General features: G+C 40.6%; 2 protein-coding genes across 4 annotated transcripts; both read left to right on the forward strand.

Moving 5' to 3' along the window:
- Positions 1-1,082: 1,082 nt before the first annotated feature.
- LOC141914593 (uncharacterized) lies at positions 1,083-8,148 on the forward strand. Of its 2 annotated transcripts, none has more exons than XM_074805825.1 (15): positions 1,083-1,234; positions 2,420-2,494; positions 3,030-3,250; positions 3,441-3,614; positions 3,692-3,808; positions 3,881-4,041; positions 4,116-4,365; positions 4,438-4,563; positions 4,686-4,859; positions 5,106-5,332; positions 5,452-5,628; positions 5,706-6,770; positions 7,151-7,187; positions 7,289-7,593; positions 7,907-8,148. In XM_074805825.1, the coding sequence occupies exons 1-15, from the start codon at positions 1,147-1,149 to the stop codon at positions 8,109-8,111; spliced, it is 3,402 nt and encodes a 1,133-aa protein (XP_074661926.1). In that variant the 5' UTR covers positions 1,083-1,146; the 3' UTR covers positions 8,112-8,148. The 2 variants fall into 2 exon arrangements, with proteins under 2 accessions (XP_074661926.1, XP_074661927.1); XM_074805826.1 differs by having other exon boundaries at positions 1,083-1,231.
- A 6,582-nt stretch (positions 8,149-14,730) lies between these two features.
- Positions 14,731-22,230, forward strand: LOC141914589 (uncharacterized). Of its 2 annotated transcripts, none has more exons than XM_074805817.1 (12): positions 14,731-14,830; positions 16,256-16,297; positions 16,406-16,450; positions 16,564-17,328; positions 17,413-17,439; positions 17,592-17,717; positions 18,093-18,199; positions 18,273-18,375; positions 18,677-18,801; positions 18,882-19,002; positions 19,093-19,199; positions 19,394-22,230. In XM_074805817.1, the coding sequence occupies exons 1-12, from the start codon at positions 14,782-14,784 to the stop codon at positions 19,517-19,519; spliced, it is 1,743 nt and encodes a 580-aa protein (XP_074661918.1). In that variant the 5' UTR covers positions 14,731-14,781; the 3' UTR covers positions 19,520-22,230. The 2 variants fall into 2 exon arrangements, with proteins under 2 accessions (XP_074661918.1, XP_074661919.1); XM_074805818.1 differs by having other exon boundaries at positions 18,686-18,801.
- Positions 22,231-23,128: the final 898 nt, after the last annotated feature.

Raw genomic sequence — 23,128 nt, forward strand, 5'->3', positions numbered from 1 at the left:
AGAAAAAGTAATGTGTGTGAACGGTCACAGTAAACGAACATCCGTCCCTTTGAGTCCACATCAAAACAGTTTATACAGTCGTATTCTCCATCCGGGAGCTGATATATTTTCACTGGGCTTCTATCGATTAAACTGTTTTCAGTAGGATTTTCTACTAAACGTAAAACACGAACTTCTCTTCCTGATTGTATATAAATATTTTTACCACGAATTACTAGAGTTCCACAGTATCCAGACAGGATATCCGTGATATTTTCTTCCGACAGTTTATTCTGCTCTTCATATTTTCTAAGGTAGATTTTCTCTTTTGTCAACACGACAACAAACAAATATCCGTTATGATCAGTATCTAGTCCTAGTATGTCATCACAATCACACTTTATGTATCTCCTTAATACATAATCATTATCCATATAAAATATATCATCGCACTCCCTCCACTGCGCACATATTATACGTGACTTATCACCCGCCTGTTTACCAGGTAATGACGTCACTAACCCGTGTTCGAGGTCTGTTTGAACCTGTTTAGTGATCTTCAATGAAACGATGACGTCATCAACGTGTTTCATCTGTTCGCTGCTGGAAGCTGCGGCAGAGCTTTCGGGATTTCTAGTAGCCATGATCAACAACCAGAAATAATTAACTTCTGGGCGTATAGGTTGAGAACAGTCACGTGATATTCCTAGGTCCTTCTTCCTGGTTTGTAAATAGTAACTATATACAAAAGGCGGGTGCGGCAAAAACCAGTTCGGCCGCAATTTTATCGCTTGAAACATTAGGTCGCCGACAATAGATACAGACAGGTGATTTACAAACAAAATTGTTTTCAATTTCAATAAACATCAATAAATTATTATTTAAAGCTAGCTTAAAGATATACATGTATAAAAAAACTATCGTAGATCTGAGTGCAGACCAATTTATTTATGAAAATCTTAAATTCCCAGTACAGATTTAACTGCTGAGCTGCTGTTGACGAATACGCCATCTATCAGAATATATTGCATTGAGCGCTAGCTACGTCACCTGGAAATCCTCGGCTTGCCCGTGGTGTGACGTCAGATAAGAGGAGGAATCCCGCCAGCGAGCGGTGACGGTGAAGTGAAGAGGAGACAGTTCTAAACGGATTTTTAGTGGAGACTGATGTCGTCTAAAATGGATATAACTCAGTATAACAGTAAGCGCAGTGTGGTAACTGGAGGAGTTAGCGCAGACACTGTCGTCACTGGTGGTAAGGCCACTTAAAGTTTCATTCGATTCTTCTTCAAGACAACATGTTGACGTTGTTGTTGATGTTCAATAATTTTATGGGGGGCCTGGCCGCAGTCTTATTGTCAGAGCGGCGAGGGTTGTTACCCCACCGTATCCAGCCCATTCCTAAAACCGAACCACCCTCTGCCACTCTGTCATGCGACCCTCATTAATTCCCCAGCGCAGGGGCCTAAAAACACTTTTTCAGCAATAATTAGTATCCCATCATCACGTTCAGTTAACTAATGGTCACACCTGCTCTCTGTGTACAGCTAGCTAAAAAAATATTATTGATTCCATTAAAAAATACAGATGCATTTTTGATTATATATTTAGGATATTATAATTATTCAGTTCTGGTAAAAATTGACAAAAGTTACTGGAAGGCGCTTGATTTTAGTCGGGGCAGCATTCTATCTGGTTTGCAAAACTACAAATGATGATAGGGTCTGGGGGCAGTGGGGCTGTGTGGAGACCATGAAGTGGACCATTTTGCTTATAATATTAGCAGCAAAATGCTGCCCTCACCTACTTCATGTGTTTGTAATGAATTAGGTTCTCCATGCCTTATGGAGTCCGAATATTAGATGATCTTATATTCTTTTTTTGGAAACAACAACTGGAATTAGGGCAGCAGGTTAGCTGATGAAGTGTATATGTGAGGAGAGTGAGTCAGTCATAGAGACCTCCGCCCTTATACACTGACACACTGTCACACTATAGGCTGTTTCAAATTAATCAATATGTTTATATCATATCAGACACACCAGGTGCTGCAGTCCCAACCAACTCCCCAGGACCTCACTAAACCTCACTTAAACCAGTTCCCTCATAGTCCTCACCTCCCCAACCTCCAGAACCTCACTAAACCTTACTTAAACCAGTTCCCTCATAGTCCTCACCTCCCCAACCTCCAGGACCTTACTAAACCTCATTCACACATCAGTACTGGCCTCACCTTTCCAACCTCCAGAACCTCATTAAACCTCACTTAAACCAGTTCCCTTATAGTCCTCACCTCCCAGACCTCCAGAACCTCATTCACACATCAGTACTGGCCTCACCTCCCCGACCTCCAGAACCTCAGTAAACCTCATTCACACATCAGTACAGGTCTCTAATTCAGTTCTCTGCTCACCAGTAAATAGTTGGTGTATAATTTCAGGAGGTCGCCGGTGTGCTCCGATACCTACAGCTCCTGATGAGGATCTATTATTAAGTGGTGTAGCTGTTTTAACTGGTAAGTTATAAACGGCTCAAACTCAACTGAGTTCCTAAAGTCCGGGAGGTTAAATTCATCTGATTCGGGCTGTATCATACATTCTAATAGTCACAGTCATCTCATACTGAATTCTTCTCTATTTTTGAGGGACTTCTTAATTCAATCTTAATTTTTGTGCAAGTCATCATTTGGATAAGTTGTCAAAATTCATAGTCCTAACTGATAGAGCTTCCATTGATTTATATTTCTGGGTAGATCGTTAGGGCTTCCATTGATTTATATTTCTGGGTAGATCGTTAGGGCTTCCATTGATTTATATTTCTGGGTAGATCGTTAGGGCTTCCATTGATTTATATTTCTGGGTAGATCGTTAGGGCTTCCATTGATTTATATTTCTGGGTAGATCGTTAGGGCTTCCATTGATTCATATTTCTGGGTAGATCGTTAGGGCTTCCATTGATTTATATTTCTGGGTAGATCGTTAGGGCTTCCATTGATTTATATTTCTAGGTGGTTATGACTCGTTAGGGCTTCCATTGATTTATATTTCTAGGCGGTTGTGACTCGTTAGGGCTTCCATTGATTACATTTCCGACTAAGAATCACATAAAACTGACGTCAATTGATTCGAGCGATTTGTGTGAATTAATCAAATATTTCATCAGTTTAACGAAACCTTCTCAAAGATTAAACGGATTTGTATTCCTCGCTGATTTAAGAATTACTCCGACCATGAACTTTACAGTGATCATCGATGCGTTACAAAAACTACAGGTAAATTAGTTACTTATACCCTGTTTATCTCAGTACCTGCTGCTGCTGCTGCTGCTAGTGGTGCTGTTGCTGGTGCTGCTGCTGCTGCTGCTGCTGCTGCTAATATTTCACTGAAGTGTTTGAGAATTGTATTTGTCTGTTGTTTAAGTTGCTGCTGCCATCTATAGTGTGTAATTGGTATTAATTACAGATAGAGAATCGAGGCAGCGTGGCTGTATTTTATATAATTCAACCTCGAGCTAAAGAATCGTTAAAATCACTACGGAAACAACTCGGAATCAAACAGAAAAAATTTCATTTAAAACGATTTTTCCGTAAATCGACGAGTAACGAATTCAAATACGATCAAAACTGTTTATTTAAGGTAAGAGGAGACGAAGAATGAAACTGATATTTTGATATTTGATGTGAATTATAGGTTGATATTTTGATATTTTCTAGAGTATAATATCGACGACGCAGTCAGAGTTATATCGATATTTCGATCGTCCTCAGTTAACTATAGAATTCGGAGGTTCACTAACGTATTCACACGAGGCATGGGTTCATTTTAGACAGGTATATAATCCTCCTCTACTCTCTATCCTACCTACCTCCCCTCTATTGCTATAATGAACTGTTCTATTCCAGGAAGTGGAAGGGTTGATTGTGGATATCGATAAAGTATTTGAAAAGTTTCCTCAAGCGGCCGATAAAATAGAACTATTAAAAGAGTACGACGTACCGGATACCGAGGACGATGTCAACAATCTAATCGCTTGGATACGTAACCGTTACCACGACATCATGAGGTATTTATCGTAACCGTGGTTACTACGCCGTACCGGTCCGTATTGTTGTCGATAATTCAAATATTGATTTGTAGAGAATTGAAAATTGAAACTGTAATCGATGACTGCGTAGCAACCGTCGCTAAGTGTCGTAATCCCGACAAACACGCCATCTATTGTCACCTCGTGAAATGTAAAATGTTCGAAGATACATCAAAAATTCTCGAAAAACAACATCAACGTCTCGTAACCGCGCGGCAACAATTACTGTCGCTATGGCAACAAGCGGAAAGTCGTCTAATGGACGTTATGACGATTAAAAGTTTAAAACTTCGAGCTGAAAAGGTACATTTTACCGTTAAATTCACCTGTCAGTCATTCAGACACGCGATTCTGTAACTGATTCAATTGTTGTAGCATTTAAACTGGATTGAAGAAATCGGGTTGAAAAATGTGTCACAATCTCCAGAATACGCAACAACACTGAGTCAAGCGGAGATTAATAAAAATCACTTTGAAACAGGATTTTATGCTGAAAGCAAGGTTTGTAAAATCATCATCTCTCCGTGTCATTGCTGTGGAACGCACTATAAATCATCATCTCTCCGTGTAATCGCTATGGAACGCACTATAATCCCAAATTACCCTCCTTATTTCTATTGTAGGAAAATTTATCAGAAGCCGAAAAATTGATGAGTAAAATGTGTGAAAATCCTGACGAGAAACTGATTGAATGTGTGAAACTACTTCAATCTAAAATCACTGAATTCCGTTTCCAACTGGAAAAACGATTTCAACTTTACCTCGATATTTATCACTTTTTCCTCCTCTCTGGGAAGGTAAATAGAATATACCGTGGTTTAAATATTCTATTGAAATACACTGAGTATTTGATACCGTGGTTTAAATATTCTATTGAAATACACTGATTATTTGATACCGTGGTTTAAATATTCTATTGAAATACACTGAGTATTTGATACCGTGGTTTAAATATTCTATTGAAATACACTGAGTATTTGATACCGTGGTTTAAATATTCTATTGAAATACACTGATTATTTGATACCGTGGCTATTTTGAAGGTAACACGTTGGTACAAGAGAACGATGTCGTTTTTACCGTTGGAACGTTTAAAACAAAACGTCATCGATGGAACCGTTAAACTGACAGCTGATTGGCTACAATCTGTATCGCAATATTTATACAAACATCCGGCTCCGAGACCCGAACATATTCATCGTATTAAAGATGGAATAAATCTGATTAAAGACATGAAAATGAGGAACCAGTCTCGATTACTAGTATACAGGTAACCAGTCCAAACCTGTGAATGCATAACCAGTCCAAATCTGTGAATGCGTCACCAGTCCAATGACTTGTACTTGGATGTGACTATCGGCTATAGTTATGTATTGTATGTATTTATAGGGTTGGATTGTTACGCCATCTGTTGGTTGATAAGGAAATCACTATCGCCGATTATCAACAATTGTTACAGTTGAAACAACAATTTAAACACGGATTGGATGAATTAGACGGGAGTGCCGGGTTATCGCGTAGTTTACCCGATATATCACACATCACTGATACCCCTCTAAATACCGGGTAAATATCACTACCGTCACCAGGGGGAGCTGACATCCATCTTAACTATTTAACACCGATATTTTCTTCATTATTAGGAGGAATATTGAAACGATGTACAGTAAGCCTAGAGTAACTATAAACCGGGATGAGTTACCGCAGAGACCGCACAGCGCCATTCCGTTTACTACGTCACAACCTATGATTCATTTTGATTCGGATTCAACAGAGAATCTACCCCCAATTCGTTACGATTCACGACGACACGCTGGCGAATCAAAACTGAGAAAATTCCGTTCTCAGCCGGATTATATCGACAGCTCAACTACTGTTGCTAGGAAACGAGCGTCTAATAAACACACTCCCGGACGACGGTTTGTTAAAGCACGCGATCAACGAACCAACAATGAACCACGTAAATTCAGTTTCCATCGCAGTCCGATTGATCGTCATAGTTACGCGGCTATTTACACCGATTCGGAGTCGAGTAGTAGTGAATTGAATCAGGAGCGTTATATATCACTGAGTTATCCGTCGACCGGTATAGAGGGAGCCACCGCTGCCGTTACAGCCGCTGACGGAGATATATTCTTCTCTAATACGTTACCGCATCGACCGGTGGCGCCATCTATCGATAGAGATATACACTCGATGAGTTTACCGAATCTAGCGCGGAGAATGTCGTCGCCGTCGGTTACCGAAGATGAAAGTCAATTGTCGTTAACCGCTGATAATTTAGAACTGATCACGACGAGTCACGGTTTAACTCCGACTCAGAAACTAGATCTAATGAACGATATACTGAACGTTCCTGCTACTGGTAGACGATCGTCGTTACCACGGTTACAGCAACAATCGTTCGAATTAACTCCGCACGAGAAACAAATCGTCGACGACATCATGAATAAACAACGCGAGGAGTGGAGTTTACAACAGCAGTATCTACAAGAGGAACAAATCAGACGACAGAAAATCATCTCATTAGCTCAAGCACAGGTGGCGCTATCTGACGACAGTAGTCGCTGTTCGAGTAGATTACAACAATACGACGAAACTACCAGTAGATCATCGTCGTCAACGACGACCAGATCGGCTCCGATAATGGGAACGCGATCACTGACGAGAAACTTACATTCATCGGACGAGGAGTTAACAGACCACAGGTACGTGTACCAGTAGCTGCAGTCTGTGCGTGTGTGTGTGTGTACCAGTAGCTGCAGCTGCAGTCTGCGTGTATGTGTACCAGTAGCTGCAGCTGCAGTCTGCGCGCGTGTGTGTACCAGTACCAGTAGCTGCAGTCTGCGCGCGTGTGTGTACCAGTAGCTGCAGCTGCAGTCTGCGTGTATGTGTGTACCAGTAGCTGCAGCTGCAGTCTGCGCGCGTGTACCAGTACCAGTAGCTGCAGTCTGCGCGCGTGTACCAGTACCAGTAGCTGCAGTCTGCGTGTGTGTGTACCAGTACCAGTAGCTGCAGTCTGCGCGTGTCTAGTTGCACCAGCTGCAGTCAATGTAACTAAACATCAATTAAATGATATATTTTTCAGTGTGACGCCAGTCTTTGATCAACCTCTCTCTAACCAGGTACGTATCTCACTCAGTGGCGCCATCTGTTCATTCTACATTAAACTAAACTATTTTTCATCGGAGTTATGAGATGATTGAAACCGTTTTCATTGTTGTAGCGTCGTCACGGTGATGACGAGGAAGAGGATGATGACGATGAAGATTCGTTAGCGTATACGATACGTAAACTAGCGGAAACGTCGTCGTCGTCGTCCCAGCAACAGCAACAATCACCTGCAGCAGCAGCAGCGCCTGGTGATGATGATACTGAAGAGGAGGAGATTGTTGATACAGATCGTGGTTACTATGACGATGACAGTGAGTACGAGGTGATGTTAAACAGTGATTGGGTGACGAGATTTGATAAAACACTTCCAAACATCGGCAACAGCAGCGGCGGAGGTGGAGGAGGAGGCGATAAAAAGTAAGTTAGAAAAATATCTGTTTAATATTTTGAATCAGTTTGGGAGAGGGTTTGTGAGAGAGGAGGAGCAGGTTTAGAGAGAGTAGGAGCAGGTTTAGAGAGAGAGGGAGAGGGAGAGGGAGAGTAGGAGCAGGTTTAGAGAGAGAGGGAGAGGGAGAGGGAGAGGGAGAGGGAGAGTAGGAGCAGGTTTAGAGAGAGGAGGAGCTGGTTTAGAGAGAGGAGGAGCAGGTTTAGAGAGAGTAGGAGCAGGTTTAGAGAGAGTAGGAGCAGGTTTAGAGAGAGAGAGTGAATTTATTTCTCTATTTAATTAAAGGCTGATGTTGTCACGTGAAACGTCTGATCTCGGTTCTGAAAACGAAGTTGTTGCTGATATTAAAGAATTAGAACATTTAGAAACGGCTCTACAGAAACATGCATTCCTAGAACGTCATGCTTTAATAGAACAATCCAGAAACAGAATGCTGAAAGATTTAGTCGAAATGGATATGATGACAACTGGATCTGGTTCAGTGCAGTGAGGTACAGAGTCAAAGGGGATTGAAGGGGGTTGAGTCATGGAGTCAGAGGGGATGGGAGGAGTCAGAGGGGAGGGGTGGAGTCAGAGGGGTGGAGTCAGAGGGGATGGGAGGAGTCAGAGGGGAGGGGCGGAGTCAGAGGGGAGGGGTGGAGTCAGAGGGGAGGGGTGGAGTCAGAGGGGTGGAGTCAGAGGGGAGGGGTGGAGTTGGAGGGGCGGGGTGGAGTCAGAGGGGAGGGGTGGAGTCAGAGGGGTGGAGTCAGTTTAACTAGTCTACCACAGTTTATCATATGTATCACAATTAATGCATTTTATATTTATAATTGGGGAATTAAGGTCTTCCAAATAATGTACATAAAATATAGATATATACATGTACACACGTCCTGTGTGATGTACATGTACACACATCCTGTGTGATGTACATGTACACACGTCCTGTGTGATGTACATGTCATGTACACATCTCCTGTGTGATATACATGTACACACGTCCTGTGTGATGTACATGTCATGTACACATCTCCTGTGTGATATACATGTACACACGTCCTGTGTGATGTACATGTCATGTACACACGTCCTGTGTGATGTACATGTACACACATCCTGTGTGATGTACATGTACACACGTCCTGTGTGATGTACATGTACACACATCCTGTGTGATGTACATGTACACACGTCCTGTGCGATGTACATGTCATGTACACATATCCTGTGTGATGTACATGTACACACGTCCTGTGTGATGTACATGTCATGTACACATATCCTGTGTGATGTACATGTACACACGTCCTGTGTGATGTACATGTACATCACACACCAGCTGTCTTCCTACCTTCAGTATTTATAAAGTCCACAAATATTTGTTAATTAATTTATTATTTTTGTTTCTATTGTATATTTTTATATAACGTTATACAAACTTCAGGTGGTCGGTTCATGAGCTCCTTTTAAAGCTGAATAATAAAACTATTGTTAATATTTTAATCAATTTTTTTGCATTGTATTCATTGTATGACAGCTTTTACAACTATTTGGAGTTACATTGCATTGACAGGTAGTTCTAATGTAACTATTAGTTAAACAGGTAGTTCTAATGTAACTATTAGTTAAACAGGTAGTTCTATTGGTAACTATTAGTTAAACAGGTAGTTCTAATGGTAACTATTAGTTAAACAGGTAGTTCTATTGGTAACTATTAGTTAAACAGGTAGTTCTAGTATTAACAGGTAACACTTGAAGGTCTATGCAATGATTCAACGTGCATGATGTCCTCAGTTATATCCACTACATTCACTCTGTTACAGATACCTATAAACAATAATAACAATTACATTCATAGAAATCAATTCCATAGAAATAGCTGATGGACAGAGAGAGAGGGGGAGTGGCCGGAGAGAGGGGGTAGTGGGACGGAGAGAGAGAGGGGGGCGGACGAACCTTTCATATAACTGATAACATATTTCTGTGTTTCTACGGCTGATGCTGATATTGTTCCGTTACTGTTGCTAGGTATCGACGGTCTACAGCGACTGATAACGGGACCTTGACTCGGCGGTCGAGGAATCTGTAAACAAACAAACATTCAGTCAGTCAATGAGATAAACCAACACGGGTTGCTAGGCAATAGGTTTACCTGTAACGCGACCACTTTAGGTCTGGGTAGATTTTCTCCATTGTTGTAATGTGTTTTATTTGTGTAAGAACGACATGATTTCGGTCTTTCTTTTCTCTTCCATGTCTTCATCTTAGATAAAACAGAACACATTAGAGAGAGAGAGGTGAGGGAGGTAGAGAGGTGAGAGAGAGAGGTGAGGGAGGTAGAGAGGTGACACTAACCTCTTGTTGGGTTAGGGTAAGTAGACAGGGGTATAGAGAGAGAGAGAGGTGAGGGAGAGAGGTGACACTAACCTCTTGTTGGGTTAGGGTAAGTAGACAGGGGTATAGAGAGAGAGAGAGGTGAGGGAGAGAGGTGACACTAACCTCTTGTTGGGTTAGGGTAAGTAGACAGGGGTTTAGGGAGAGAGAGGTGAGGGAGGTATAGAGGTAAGGGAGAGAGGTGAAGGAGAGAGAGAGGTGAGGGAGAGAGGTGAGGGAGGTATAGAGGTGAGAGAGAGAGGTGAGGGAGGTAGAGAGGTGACACTAACCTCTTGTTGGGTTAGGGTAAGTAGACAGGGGTATAGAGAGAGAGAGAGGTGAGGGAGAGAGGTGACACTAACCTCTTGTTGGGTTAGGGTAAGTAGACAGGGGTATAGAGAGAGAGAGGTGAGGGAGAGAGAGGTGAGGGAGGTATAGAGGTGACACTAACCTCTTGTTGTTGTGAATTTAAAGCCGCTAAGAATGTTTTATCAGTCATTGAACCGGTCACTAATCTTGTGCCTTTAAACGGTTTCTGAGGTGAACTCGGTACTAACTGTTTTACTTGCGGTACGAGGAACGCCCCCTGGCGGACGTCGTAACATTTCACCTCTGCTTTAGTAATAGTTTGTCTGTGCTGGTGTAGTTGTGACGGTAGTAGACAGGTGGAGCCACCGACTGTAGCAGTCTGCGGCATGTTATTACACGAACACAACGGTCTTTTTAACTTCATATAAGTATATTCCTCCCTGAAACAACAATACACATTTAACGCTATAATTAATCATAATTTTACTGAATAGATGATGTCATCGAGAATGAGAAGATCGTCTGAAATGGTTAATTATAATTTTACTGAATTTAGTGAATACCTATATCGGTCCATGTGATCACTCCATCTTCCCTCGTGTTTAAATGTATATTTGATTTGATCAACCGGTTCTAAACAGTCACTAGATGGCGCCGCTACCGTTAATTGTTTAGAATGACGCGCGCTATGCGACGGTCGCCGTGGTTGCGACGGTTGCCGTGGATTCGATTGTTGCACTGACATTAATTCTGCTGATTTAAGTACGGAATTCAAGCGTTTACTAGCACTGGGAGAACCTCCATTTGGAGGACCCCTTCTTCCACTCGGAGGACCCCTTTTTCCGCTCGGAGGACCCCTTCTTCTCGGAGGACCCCTACCTGCGCTGGGAGGACCCCTGCTGCCCCCGCTCGCTGGAGGTTCCTGTCTGATTGTATTAGTTGTGAGATTCTCATCTGAAACACTCGGAGATGCTGATTTATCATTGATATTATCATCATCACAAACTTCCCAACCTCTCAAATCCTACAAATCATTAATTACAACAATGAAACAATTCAGCAGTGCAGTGTACCTTATAACGAGTGACTGAAGCAAAGAAGATTTTGGAAAATATTTGTTGAGGCCCTGATATGTGCTTACTTTTCACAAAAATGTTAATTAGTACAGAAAACTGCTATTCTTGACTTCAAGATCACTTGCAATTAAATGTTGATTAAATAATCAGAATTAGTCAAACACATATCATTTCTGGGAAATTAGTGCATGAATAAGTGAAATAAGTTTTCCCGTGAGATCTAAGGAAAGACGTAAGGCAATGCGTTGATTAATCGATTTAATTTAATGGTATAAATATCTTCGGTAATAAAATTTAATTTACTTAAAATGCATCCTATGGCATGTGAGTCTGCCACTTTACCGAATGCCGATACATTCGCTGAGCAAAACAGTTCTACTAAGAGTGGTTTGAAAATGAATTTTGAAACCAGATTCCCCTTAAATAAAGTTGTTATTTTCACACAATCATCCATCTAAAACAAAAGAAGTTTTATCTAATGAATGGAATTAGATCTAAAAATTCTCTGTATTCCTCACGTGCCACAGTAGAATAACGAAGCTATACCGGATCTAAACCGTTCAGTGCTGCCCCAATGAATAACGATAGCGGAATTTCTGTGAACTAAAATAGTGGCGTATGGCGCCGGAATACGAATGTCCTTTCCAAAACGGACAGTGTGGGCGCCTATAATTCCAATAAACTGTCAATAAACTGTGATACTATGAACACGTTCCGAAATTATTGATAATGTTTATATATTTTCTATAGGTATTTAGATTTTACCAACTCACTTGCTTCGGCAATGATCAATACACAGAACAATTAAAAACATAGAATATGTTATTGCACAGAATTTAAGGCTAAACAAAAATTATACCTTGTTTCTCCGCAGCGGCCGGGTCATTTTTTGTAAAATATGATAAAATTCATAAACAGTTCATTTCTATAGCGGCCGGGTCTGTTATGGTGAAATTGATCACGATTTAAAAAAAGTAATGTATAGGGTAGATAGGCGGCCGGCCGGGTCAACATTTAAGCTCAGCAGAGCGGAGAAACAAGGTATCAATTTTTTTTAGCCTAATTAATATTTAAAACACAGATTTAAAAACGTTAAGTTAATTGAATTAACTGCCACCTTTTCCTTCGATGATATATCATTTGCGAGAAAATAATCAATGTAGAATACAAACATCCGCCATCGCCCCCTCCCGGCAAATTGGTAAACTGTTCTAAACTAAAAATCATTCTCGATTTTAATTTTGGTTAAAAAGAAAAGAAGTGTTCAGTACTCAGGTTCGATTATAGTTTGACCAATCGTTTGTGGATCAAAAAGTGATTAACTTTGCTCTTAAGCTTTACTAATACCCGAATGAAGTGATCTATTTGTGAATTGATTTACCTTTAGATTCAGATCTGCAGGATCTAGAGTTTTATATTGGATTTTTAAACTGTTGAAGAATTTAGCGATTAATCTCGCGGCCGCCGCTGTCGTCGTCGAGTCGTACTCTATTTCATTCAATCCTCCTCCTCCTCCTCCTACACCTCCTCCTCCTCCTACACCTCCTCCTCCTACACCTCCTCCTCCTCCTCCTCCTACACCTCCTCCTGATCCTCCTACACCTCCTCCTACACCTACACCTCCTCCTGATCCTACACCTCCTCCTACACCTCCTACACCTCCTCCTCCTACACCTCCTCCTCCTCCTACACCTCCTCCTCCTCCTCCTACACCTCCTCCTACACCTACACCTCCTCCTGATCCTACACCTCCTCCTACACCTCCTCCTCCTCCTCCTACACCTACACCTCCTCCTGATCCTACACCTCCTCCTCCTGATGATGATGATGATGATGATGATGATGATGATGATGATGATGATGATGATGATGATGATGATGATGATGGTGATGATGATGACGATACTTTCTTCTTACCCGACACCTATAAACAAGATACAACAAACAAAACTCGATAAAACACTGTCAACAATGTCTGAATTACACGTGACACTGCGTAGTTACGGTTACCTTAGCGGCTGCAGTGACGTCATCGCGATCGATGTGTTGGAATTTGTTACATTTGCGGAATGATTTTTCTTGTTTTCTGAGTGATTTGACGGCGTGTTGAGCGAACGCGTCTTTATACAAACACGTCAGATTATACGGGTTTATCTGATTAAACATTTTACTCAATTCTCGACTGTATTCTGGTTTACTCGTGTTACTGGCCGTCACAGTGTCGAACCTAGGACATCCAGTTCTTTGATACGTTGCCATGGCGATAGGCCGGTGATTTTCCCATTGTTGTCCTATTGTTTCATCGCTGGAGATTGGTTACATGGTAACGGAAGCCTTGATCGACGCCACATGTTCAGAAGAAAAGACACCGGTAAGAAATTCATGCCCTTGCTTTAATTGCAAAAAGTCATTATCCGGCCATGGGTTCATAAAAGAATATTCTTAAGTGATTTTCTTCATCTAAATTTTTCCTCAAATTTAGATAGCACCATCGACAAATAAATACATGTTAAAAGAAAACTTGAGAATAAGATTATGGAAAATGCATACTTTTTTAAGGAATTTCAAATGAACAAGATCCTATTCAAGCAATTTAGCAAAATGTTATAAATTCAGAGGCTTTGTTCATTTCACTAAGGTCTAGAATTCACAAATTTGTCGATTTATTGTGGAAATTTTTTAGAATTTTCAGATGACAGGATTTAAAAAACGCCGACCACCAATGCGCCATCTATCAGAATAGGTAGGTATAATCTGGATCCGATCCGTTCATCGGAAGTGTTCGGGCATTATCCATGCGATATTTCTCACAATTTTATCATCGAATTGTGCGTATACCTGGTTTAAGTTTTAAATATTTAGGTTTAAGGCCTATGATTTATATAAATATGATATTTTGTACAGTTTGAATAAGATTATTGTTATTGTTGAAATGCGGTAATCGTGGACTTACAGATTTCACTAATTGTCGGATTATAAATCAGATACTTCTCTGCGCTGAATGCAATATTTCTTCTGTTATTTCTACCTTATCGTAACCTTGGTTTCACACCAAAAACGCCGAAAAATCCACGTGCTTTTTCATTGAGAAAATAAACATTTTTATGTCGTCATCAACATCTGACCAATAAGAGTGGCGTATTGTAGTGACGTCATAAAGTTATTCTGCTCAGTGTCTGGGATACTGTTTCATGTTGCGTCGATTTTACCGATAATAATCGATTCTACGCCTAAAATAATCCATCCAACATCGTATAAAAATCATCGACTTCATTTTCAATAAACTTTTCTTAAATTACCCTCGATTTTAGACGAAATAAAGCGTTAAATACGTTGACCTTTACAGCTCATGAATATTCATGAAGTGATTATAATAATGTATTGGTAGTGAGAAGGAGGCTCGCGAGCTGGGAGGGTAGCATCATGTCGGATAGAGAGAGTGGAGATGAATTGCAGGCTAGCCAGGCCAGAGGTAATATTACACCCCTGTTCACCAGCGCACCTTATTCCCCATTGTTTAAACTAACTATGTAGAAATTTTGGTGTCGTTTGGTGGGGTACTTTAGACTGAAAACAGTAAACTGTTGGAGACTCGGACTCTGAGACAGCTGATTGTAAAAACATGGCCGCCTTGCTGTCATACGCCGTGCTGTACATATAAACACTTCAACTTACTTGCGTTTTGTTTTTTCCTCAATAAACTCCATATATTGCTGGATTAACGCGTACAAATGAAGAATCTTCTAGCTGTGTTTTCCCCATTGAGATAATTCGATAGATTTGGTTTTGTACACCAATACAATTTGGAACAGTCTTTAAAACCAATTCAAAATGGCTGCAGTGGAAATAGGAGGAGGTATAAACTGCCCACACGATTGTTAAACACTGTTTCATTTGAGCCTGATTTATGTCCGTAAGAGGCTCAAGGCCTGAGGCCCTGCTTGGGGTATTTTATTAGATGATGTGCTGTAGTCTTATCACTGTGCACACCTACCTGTCACTTATTGATTGTTTTGAGTGAGAGGCAAGCAAGTTCAGTCTACTGCTGGCTGGCAACATATTCCTGACCGGACTGTAGGGTAGTTACCACATTGCTCTCAGTCCCATTGTTGTCCAGTACCTGCAGATACAGTAGTCCAGTAACAGTGCAATAGTCCAGTAATTAAACGCAGATGCGGAAGTGCATCCAGTAAGTGATAGTCCAGTCACAGCGCAATAGTCCGGTACCTGGGCAATAGTCCGGTACCTGGGCAGTAGTCCAGTAACAGCACAGTAGTACGGTAACAGCGCAATAGTCCGGTACCTGGGCAGTAGTCCAGTAACAGCACAGTAGTCCGGTACCTGGGCAGTAGTCCAGTAACAGCGCAGTAGTCCGATACCTGGGCAGTAGTCCAGTAACAGCACAGTAGTTCGGTACCTGGGCAGTAGTCCAGTAACAGCACAGTAGTCCGGTACCTGGGTAGAAGTCCAGTAACAGTGCAGTAGTCCAGTAACAGCGCAGTAGTCCAGATCGTAGAATAGTCCAGTAACTGCAGTAGTCCAGTAACAGTGCAGTAGTCCAGTAACAGCGCAATAGTCCGGTACCTGGGCAGTAGTCCAGTAACAGCGCAGTAGTCCAGATCCCAGAATAGTCCAGTAACTGCCGTAGTCCAGTAACAGTGCAGTAGTCCAGTAACAGCGCAATAGTCCGGTACCTGGGCAGTAGTCCAGTAACAGCGCAGTAGTCCAGATCCCAGAATAGTCCAGTAACTGCAGTAGTCCAGTAACAGCGCAGTAGTCCAGATCCCAGAATAGTCCAGTAACTGCAGTAGTCCAGTAACAGCGCAGTAGTCCAGTAACTGCAGTAGTCCAGTAACAAGGTGTGATGAGTAATTGTATGATGATGTTATATTTGTAGGTGGTGAACATGCTGAAGGTGATGAAGGACAGTATGATTCAGGTAAGGAATCAATCACATCATCGTCATATCACGTGTCACATCACTTCCTTCATTCAATCACATTTAATGATATTTGGTTCGGTTTTGGATTCTATCCATTATTTATAGATCATTCTGAGGGTAACATTGATAAGAGACCTGTCTCACCTGATGGTAAGTCCAATCATTTCATTATCTACAGCTCTGGTGAGGGTTATTATGTTAGGGGGGGGGGGGTAGGTTAGAGTTCAACATTATTTCTCACTGATTTATAATTTAAACCCTAGAATTAGTCACAGTGAATTCATCGGTAGTTTCTGGAGTGAAGCTGTTGGAATCATCGGTAACTCCAGAATGTGCTGGAGACCTCAAGGTTGGAGTACCTCTCTCTGAGAATGTACAGGTCGGAGCTTCCGGTCTAGAGTCACTGGAGGTTGAAGCAAGTCCTTCCGAATCGCAGCAGGTTGAAGCACCGGTTCCGGAGTCACATGAAGTTGCAGCAACTCTGGAGTCACTGGAGGTTGGAGCATCTTCTTTGGAGACACAGAAAGTTGAAACACCCAATTTGGAGTCACTAGAGGTTGGAGCACGTCCCTCCAAGAATGTACAGGAGGTTGCAGCATCCAGTCTAGAGTCACAGGAGGTTGGAGCACCTGCTCTGGAGTCTGTGGCAGTTAGAACACCAGATTTGGAGTCACAGAAGGTTGCAGCATCCACTTCAGAGTCACAAGAAGATGGAGTATCTGCCCTTGAGTCACAGGAGGTTGGAGTACCTCCCTCCAAGGACCTACAGGATGCTGGAGCTGAGTCACTGGTAATCGGAGCACACCCCTGTGGATCTGAGACACTAGATGATATTGGAGCAATCCCCTCTGATTTACTACAGAAGATGGAGGCGGTCGATGAGACTCGGGCTGTAGTACTCCGAACTGTGACACCACACCATGAGCTCCTGGAGGATATTGGAGCATTCCCAACAGAAGCAAACTCAAACAGATTACCTGAAAGTCAAATGGATGAAAAGAGTAAAGATGTGAAATTGATAGAAGTTGGTGAGATATAAATCAACCTCCTCCACTTAAACTCCTCTCTATTTAATCAACTATTTTCATAAAAGTTTGATAATAATTTTTTAGGTGATTGTTGTTTATCTCCTGATTCGGGTAAGAAATGATTGCCGATTATAAGTGGGTGATACCATGTTGACAGGGGAAGGGAGGGGAGGTGTGGTCATTCCACAAGGGAGAAGGAGGGAGGGAGGGTTGAGGTGTGTACATAGATTATATAATGATCTTAATGGTTTTAATTGTATTAGGAGTTTCAACTGGACTATCGACCCCAGGACCAGGCTGTACCCCTTCGGGTTCAAGGGATACCCCGGGCTCGAGGGATACCCCGACACCGGGCTCGAGGGATACCCCTGAACCTGTCTATAAGAGTGGTAAGATACAACACTGGTGGAGTCTTTCAAAATGCACTTTTTACTTTCTTTTTAATTTTACAGCATTAATTAATTAATCATCGTTCGATGCATGTAATTAACATATATTTGAATTTCAAAGTTTCAGTTGAAGAGGTTACTGGGTTTAACCAATCGGAATAGTTCATTTTATTTACAATCATGCGGGCATTGACAGGGGAGGGGGTTCAACTATAGTCACTCCATCTGGTGGTGTGTGCCGGTACCTCTTTCAATGAAGGATATAGATTTCCTGCAGATATAGATTTCCAACCCCCCGGCGTGCGGGGGGGTAACCCCTCACTGAAATTGACTCAGTTGTTTATTGATGATGATGATTGGTTCTAATTTCTACAGGTTCCGGTGAACAAGAACTTGCTACGAAAATGTTACAAATTCAATCAAAACGGTTTTATTTGGACGTCAAACAAAATAAACGTGGGCGATTTATCAAGATAGCCGAGGTATGTACACCTTCCCCTGATTATCGCTAATTGTTCACCTACCCCTGGATAATGATGTATTTATGATTTAAAGGTTGGAGCGAACGGTAGAAAGAGTCGTCTGCTGTTAGCGATGTCAACGGCTGCCGAATTCAGGGATCATTTAACTGAGTTTAACGAGCATTACGTCAATTTAGGTAGGTTATTTAATCGGGCATCTAGAAACTACTGTCTCATCTATCTGGGGTATCTTAAAACTTCATTCTAAAAGTATCCAGGGTATCTAGAAACTTCTCTGATAAGTATCAAGGGCGTCAAAGAACTTCCTAAAGTATCCAGGGTATCTAGAAACTTCAATGTTTAGTGTCTAGGGCATCTAGAAACTTCATTCTTAAGTATCCAGGGCATCTAGAAACTTGTTTCGATATGGGGGATATAGAAACTCTAATGTGTTAAAGAGTTGTGCTAGTAATAGACCATGTGGTTTGTGTGTTACATATTCTGAAGGGCCACAGAGTACAGAGTCGGAAAAAGATGGAAAACTGAAAAGTGAAATTATGAAAAAAGATAATCGTAGATATTACCTTGACCTTAAAGAGAACCAACGCGGACGGTTTCTACGCGTAAGTAACTAATTACACGGTAATTAATTACCGATCGATATTCAACCGATTAACGCAGTAATTAATTGATAAATTGCTAGGTGTCTCAGACGTCTCCGCGTACTAACCACAGAATTCAGATAGCTATACCGGCTCAGGGTCTGATAGAGTTTCGTAACGCTCTCACTGATTTACTCTTCGATTTCGGTACCGATGATCACGGTACGTAACAATCGACGTATATCGTCGTCGTCGCAATAGTAACCGTACTATGATTAATTAACGGCTGCGTTGTATTGTTGTATTTTACAGAAGGTCAGCCCGATTTACCTGCCTCTCGTTCGATGCGCGTAGAAAATAAGATCTTTTATTTCGACGTAGGGACGAATAGAAGAGGTGTTTTCATGAGGATATCTGAGGTAAATACCTAGCAACAGTCGCTACTCGTTACGATAATTATTATTGATTTATTTATCTAGCGGAATTAGTAGAATATCAGTGGAATGCACGAACATGAAACTCTCTTCATATTCTTTATTTTCTCCTTAGCAACAATTGTTGCGTACAGTTTCTATGGTAACTGATTGTATCATTGTTGTTGTTTGCGTTGCAGGTTCGCGCTAATTTTCGCACGGCTATTACCATTCCGGAAAAATCTTGGGAAAAATTTCGCGACATCATGACTGACTTTGTTGAATCGAAGCAGGTTCCCGAAAGTTGTGAAAATATTAGTAATTAATATAAAATAAGTATAAAATAATAAATAGAATTAAAAAAAAAATATCTGTGAAGAAAAACGAACGGAAAGAAGAAGAATTAATAGAAATATGTGTAAAAATGATGAATCGGTTTCGGACGAAAAGAAATAAAAAAGAAGCAAAGAATGAATTGGATCCAGTCACACTGAAATATTCATTAAATACTAAATAATAACCTAGGACTATTTTATATATCAAATAAATAGGGACAATGATTGAAATGTTTTTTCTACTCTGATCAATGAATTGATGATACGTGTGGTGAATGTGAGAGATTTTACTCTAAATTAAAACAACTCTAAATCTGTGCAGTGATAAAAGAAGGAGAGACGATGTCATATTTGGGTTTAAAATCGAGCAGCCAGCACTGCCGTCGCGGCACACGTCATGCCTGCGCACACGATTCAACTCTACACGTGTGCCAGCTATCTGTATTTTATTTCAAGGTAAAATCCGGCCGTCCATATTAGTAGAGCTTTACATGATCTCTGTCTCTCACAACTCCATCTATTGTCAAACTACTAAAACACCTCAATAATTATAATAATAATCAATTTTGATTATTTTATTTCGAGTTTCGGGTTCAAAAAACAAAATATTATAATTATAATTAACAGTGAATGTGATCAGATGTTTCTTGTTATATCTCTATATTTAAGACACACCGAGGGCGCCACCTAGGTACACATTAGTGTACTAGCCTGCGTACCAGCCTACGTGTGGTCGGTTTTTTTGGGTTTGAAAACAGAAGTGTTATATTATTATTATTATTATTATTATTATTATAAAAAAAATGTCTTGTTCAAATTATTATTGATAAAGTTTATCTTAGTAACATTTAGATTTAATGATGTTTAATATTCTCCGATGTAGCGTGTATTGTTGAACACCGTTTCTATGGTAATGTAATTGTATATTGTTGCCATGGTAACAACAATTAAAGAAACGTTGTCATCGGCGATGATATATTTGCGTTATGAGAGGTTTACGCAGCGAGACTGGTTGCCAGCTCGTTGCCGAGAGACTGGTTGCCACGTGATGATGTTTGTTTGTTATAGTAGTTGTTATACCGTGGAGAACTGCCACCAGGGGGCGCCGTTTGTTAAAATATGAAACTATATAAAATGCATTTTAATAAGAAATAGAATTATTGAAATTATAAGTTGTGGATATCAATGAAAAATGGATGAAATATTTGGAGGTGTTTAAAACTTTGTGTAATTCACAATGAAAACTAACAGTGAAATGTAACATAGTTTGAATGAGTGTCGATATTCAATTATTATACTATCAATTGATTGATTGTTGCGTTGCTCGGGGTGATATCACCACCGCTGTCCGCAGTGTCAACTGAAGCTCCGCCCCCGTTGACGCTAAGCCCCGCCCTCTCTTAGTGCGATCAGCTATTTTATACATTCATACAGCAGCGGTAGCGCCCTCTATCTTGGCGGGCGCTAATCTCTTCTCGTGCGTAGAAATATATATATTGTTAATATACAGAAAACTTAAAATTGTTATGAAATTTCACAGATTTTATGATGAATTAGTTTTGAGAAATCGGTATGAAATGTAAAGACTGTTAACAAACACTAAAACAGTCGCTCGTGACATGTTTTCAACAAGTCTCTAAAGAGCTTTATTTATTATTTATTCATAATCGAATTTATTCCATATTTTGTTTGTTTTTGCGTTAATTATTATAATTATTATTTACTACTTAAGTTGTTTATTTGTGATGTTGAAAAATTGGTTCGATTTTTCGAAAAAAAGAGAACTTTAATATCTAGAAAAAAAACTTGTGGCCGAGCAACTGCTCCTCTTATTGTCAGTCAGTAACCATGGTAATCATTATATTACAACAATCGATCGATGTAACTATGGAAACGTGACCATTATTTGGATTTCGATGTAAAATGAATGAAACCCATCAGCAGCTCCCTCTTCAGTCTGAATAGAGAACTATCGTTTGCATGCATTCCTAATGTTTGTTTTGACGGCAGATTTTAACGAATTTTATAAATTGTCGATTGTTTATTTCGTGTTTTTGTTGTTATTTTCGTGTGAGGGTGCAGTAAACACCCCCTCCCCTCGTTTGGGGGGAACACCCCCCTCCCCTCGTTTGGAGGGCCGGGGGAAATACAAGTGGCCAGTATCGCATCATAGTTAATAATAAAAATAGGCTGAATTTGTAAAATAGTTATAAAACACCGCGATCAGCCGAATTATAAATAAAACAATCGACTTTATAGAAATCTGTCGTCCGCATACAATAAAAAATCCTCCTTTATTTTATAGTGTATTAAAAGTGTATTGAATGTATGTATCAGAGGTATCCGTACGTGGATACATCTGTATCCTTTAAAACAAACATCGTGATGATACACGTCAGAAGTGTATCTGATAAATCTAAATTTCACGTATCGCAGTGAACCAGACTTACTGCGACTAACTGGTTTATATTAGTATAGTTACTCATTAGGATATTTAACCCTAAGCCTTTAGAGTTAACTGGTAACTTATTGAGAGGTACTCATAGGTTAAACCCGGGTACTCCTCACAGCCGGATTGGTAAATAAGGAGTATCTGGATGATTACTAGTTTTGGTCTTGGATACTCTGCTGGGATTCTCCAGCCGTATTCATCTCACATTCTCTACTTTGTTGTGAAAATTATTAAAATATATCAATCTTATTGTACATAAAAATTGTAATTGTTAGTTATTTTTGAGGTATATTTCTTATTCATTTTTGAGGATTTTGAAGTTCGTTTGTACAAAATGGTCAGAATTATGATGGAGATCGAGGCCATTACGATGTCTGTAAGACCGTAAGGTGCTGCCACTTCTGCGATTTTACGGAACTAGGATTTTGGAACCGGACCGTGGCGCTCGATGGTTATGAACCGGACTGGTTAGGGTTACGAACCGGACTGACCACGCTGACCGTCTGGTGCTGGCATCTAGCAGCAGTTTTCGGAACTAGGGTTAGGGTTACGTACCGGACTGGCTAGGGTTAGGGTTACGAACCGGACTGGCCACGCTGACCGTCTGGTGCTGGCATCTAGCAGCAGTTCTCGGAACTAGGGTTAGGGTTACGAACCGGACTGGCCTTCACCAAGAATCTTAGTGTCTGATGTACCACAGACACTAAGATGCGAACGACATTTTCTCGATACTTTTAGATCACTGCAGCTTTAAACCACCAGAAATCCAGTTTCACTAAACCGATTGTGAAAAATAAACTATCGTTACAAACCTCATACATTCAGTTTTCTTATTATTATATTCATTTGGAGGTTCATTCATCATAGTCCGTGCTTGATGCGATATAAATACAGAAATAGCAAAAATGACACCATTTTTTCACTTTGAAACTAGGCATTGTAACACTGTAGTTCGTTAGCAACAAGACAACTTGAGCGATGCGTGTCTCATCGCTAAACAGCGCATCATTTTTGTATCTTAAATTTAATCGTACTAAAATCAGATTTATCGTCAAAATGTTATAATGAACAAACGTAAGACATCATAAGGTTAGTGTAGATAGTTTATTCATCAAAATCGGTTGTTTATTTGCTGAGATATCGCAGTT

This window comes from Tubulanus polymorphus, unplaced genomic scaffold (assembly GCF_964204645.1).
Source record: "Tubulanus polymorphus unplaced genomic scaffold, tnTubPoly1.2 scaffold_51, whole genome shotgun sequence".
NCBI lineage: Eukaryota > Metazoa > Nemertea > Palaeonemertea > Tubulaniformes > Tubulanidae > Tubulanus > Tubulanus polymorphus.

Bases quoted from the DNA above. Each gene is read 5' to 3' on its own strand.
- LOC141914589 (XM_074805817.1), top strand. From the start codon at position 14,782: ATGTCGGATAGAGAGAGTGGAGATGAATTGCAGGCTAGCCAGGCCAGA. The intron at 17,440-17,591 runs GTAAGAAATGAT...TAATTGTATTAG, and splicing joins TTGTTTATCTCCTGATTCGG to GAGTTTCAACTGGACTATCG. The intron at 17,718-18,092 runs GTAAGATACAAC...TAATTTCTACAG, and splicing joins TGAACCTGTCTATAAGAGTG to GTTCCGGTGAACAAGAACTT.
- LOC141914593 (XM_074805825.1), top strand. From the start codon at position 1,147: ATGTCGTCTAAAATGGATATAACTCAGTATAACAGTAAGCGCAGTGTG. The intron at 3,251-3,440 runs GTAAATTAGTTA...TATTAATTACAG, and splicing joins ATGCGTTACAAAAACTACAG to ATAGAGAATCGAGGCAGCGT. The intron at 6,771-7,150 runs GTACGTGTACCA...TATATTTTTCAG, and splicing joins GAGGAGTTAACAGACCACAG to TGTGACGCCAGTCTTTGATC.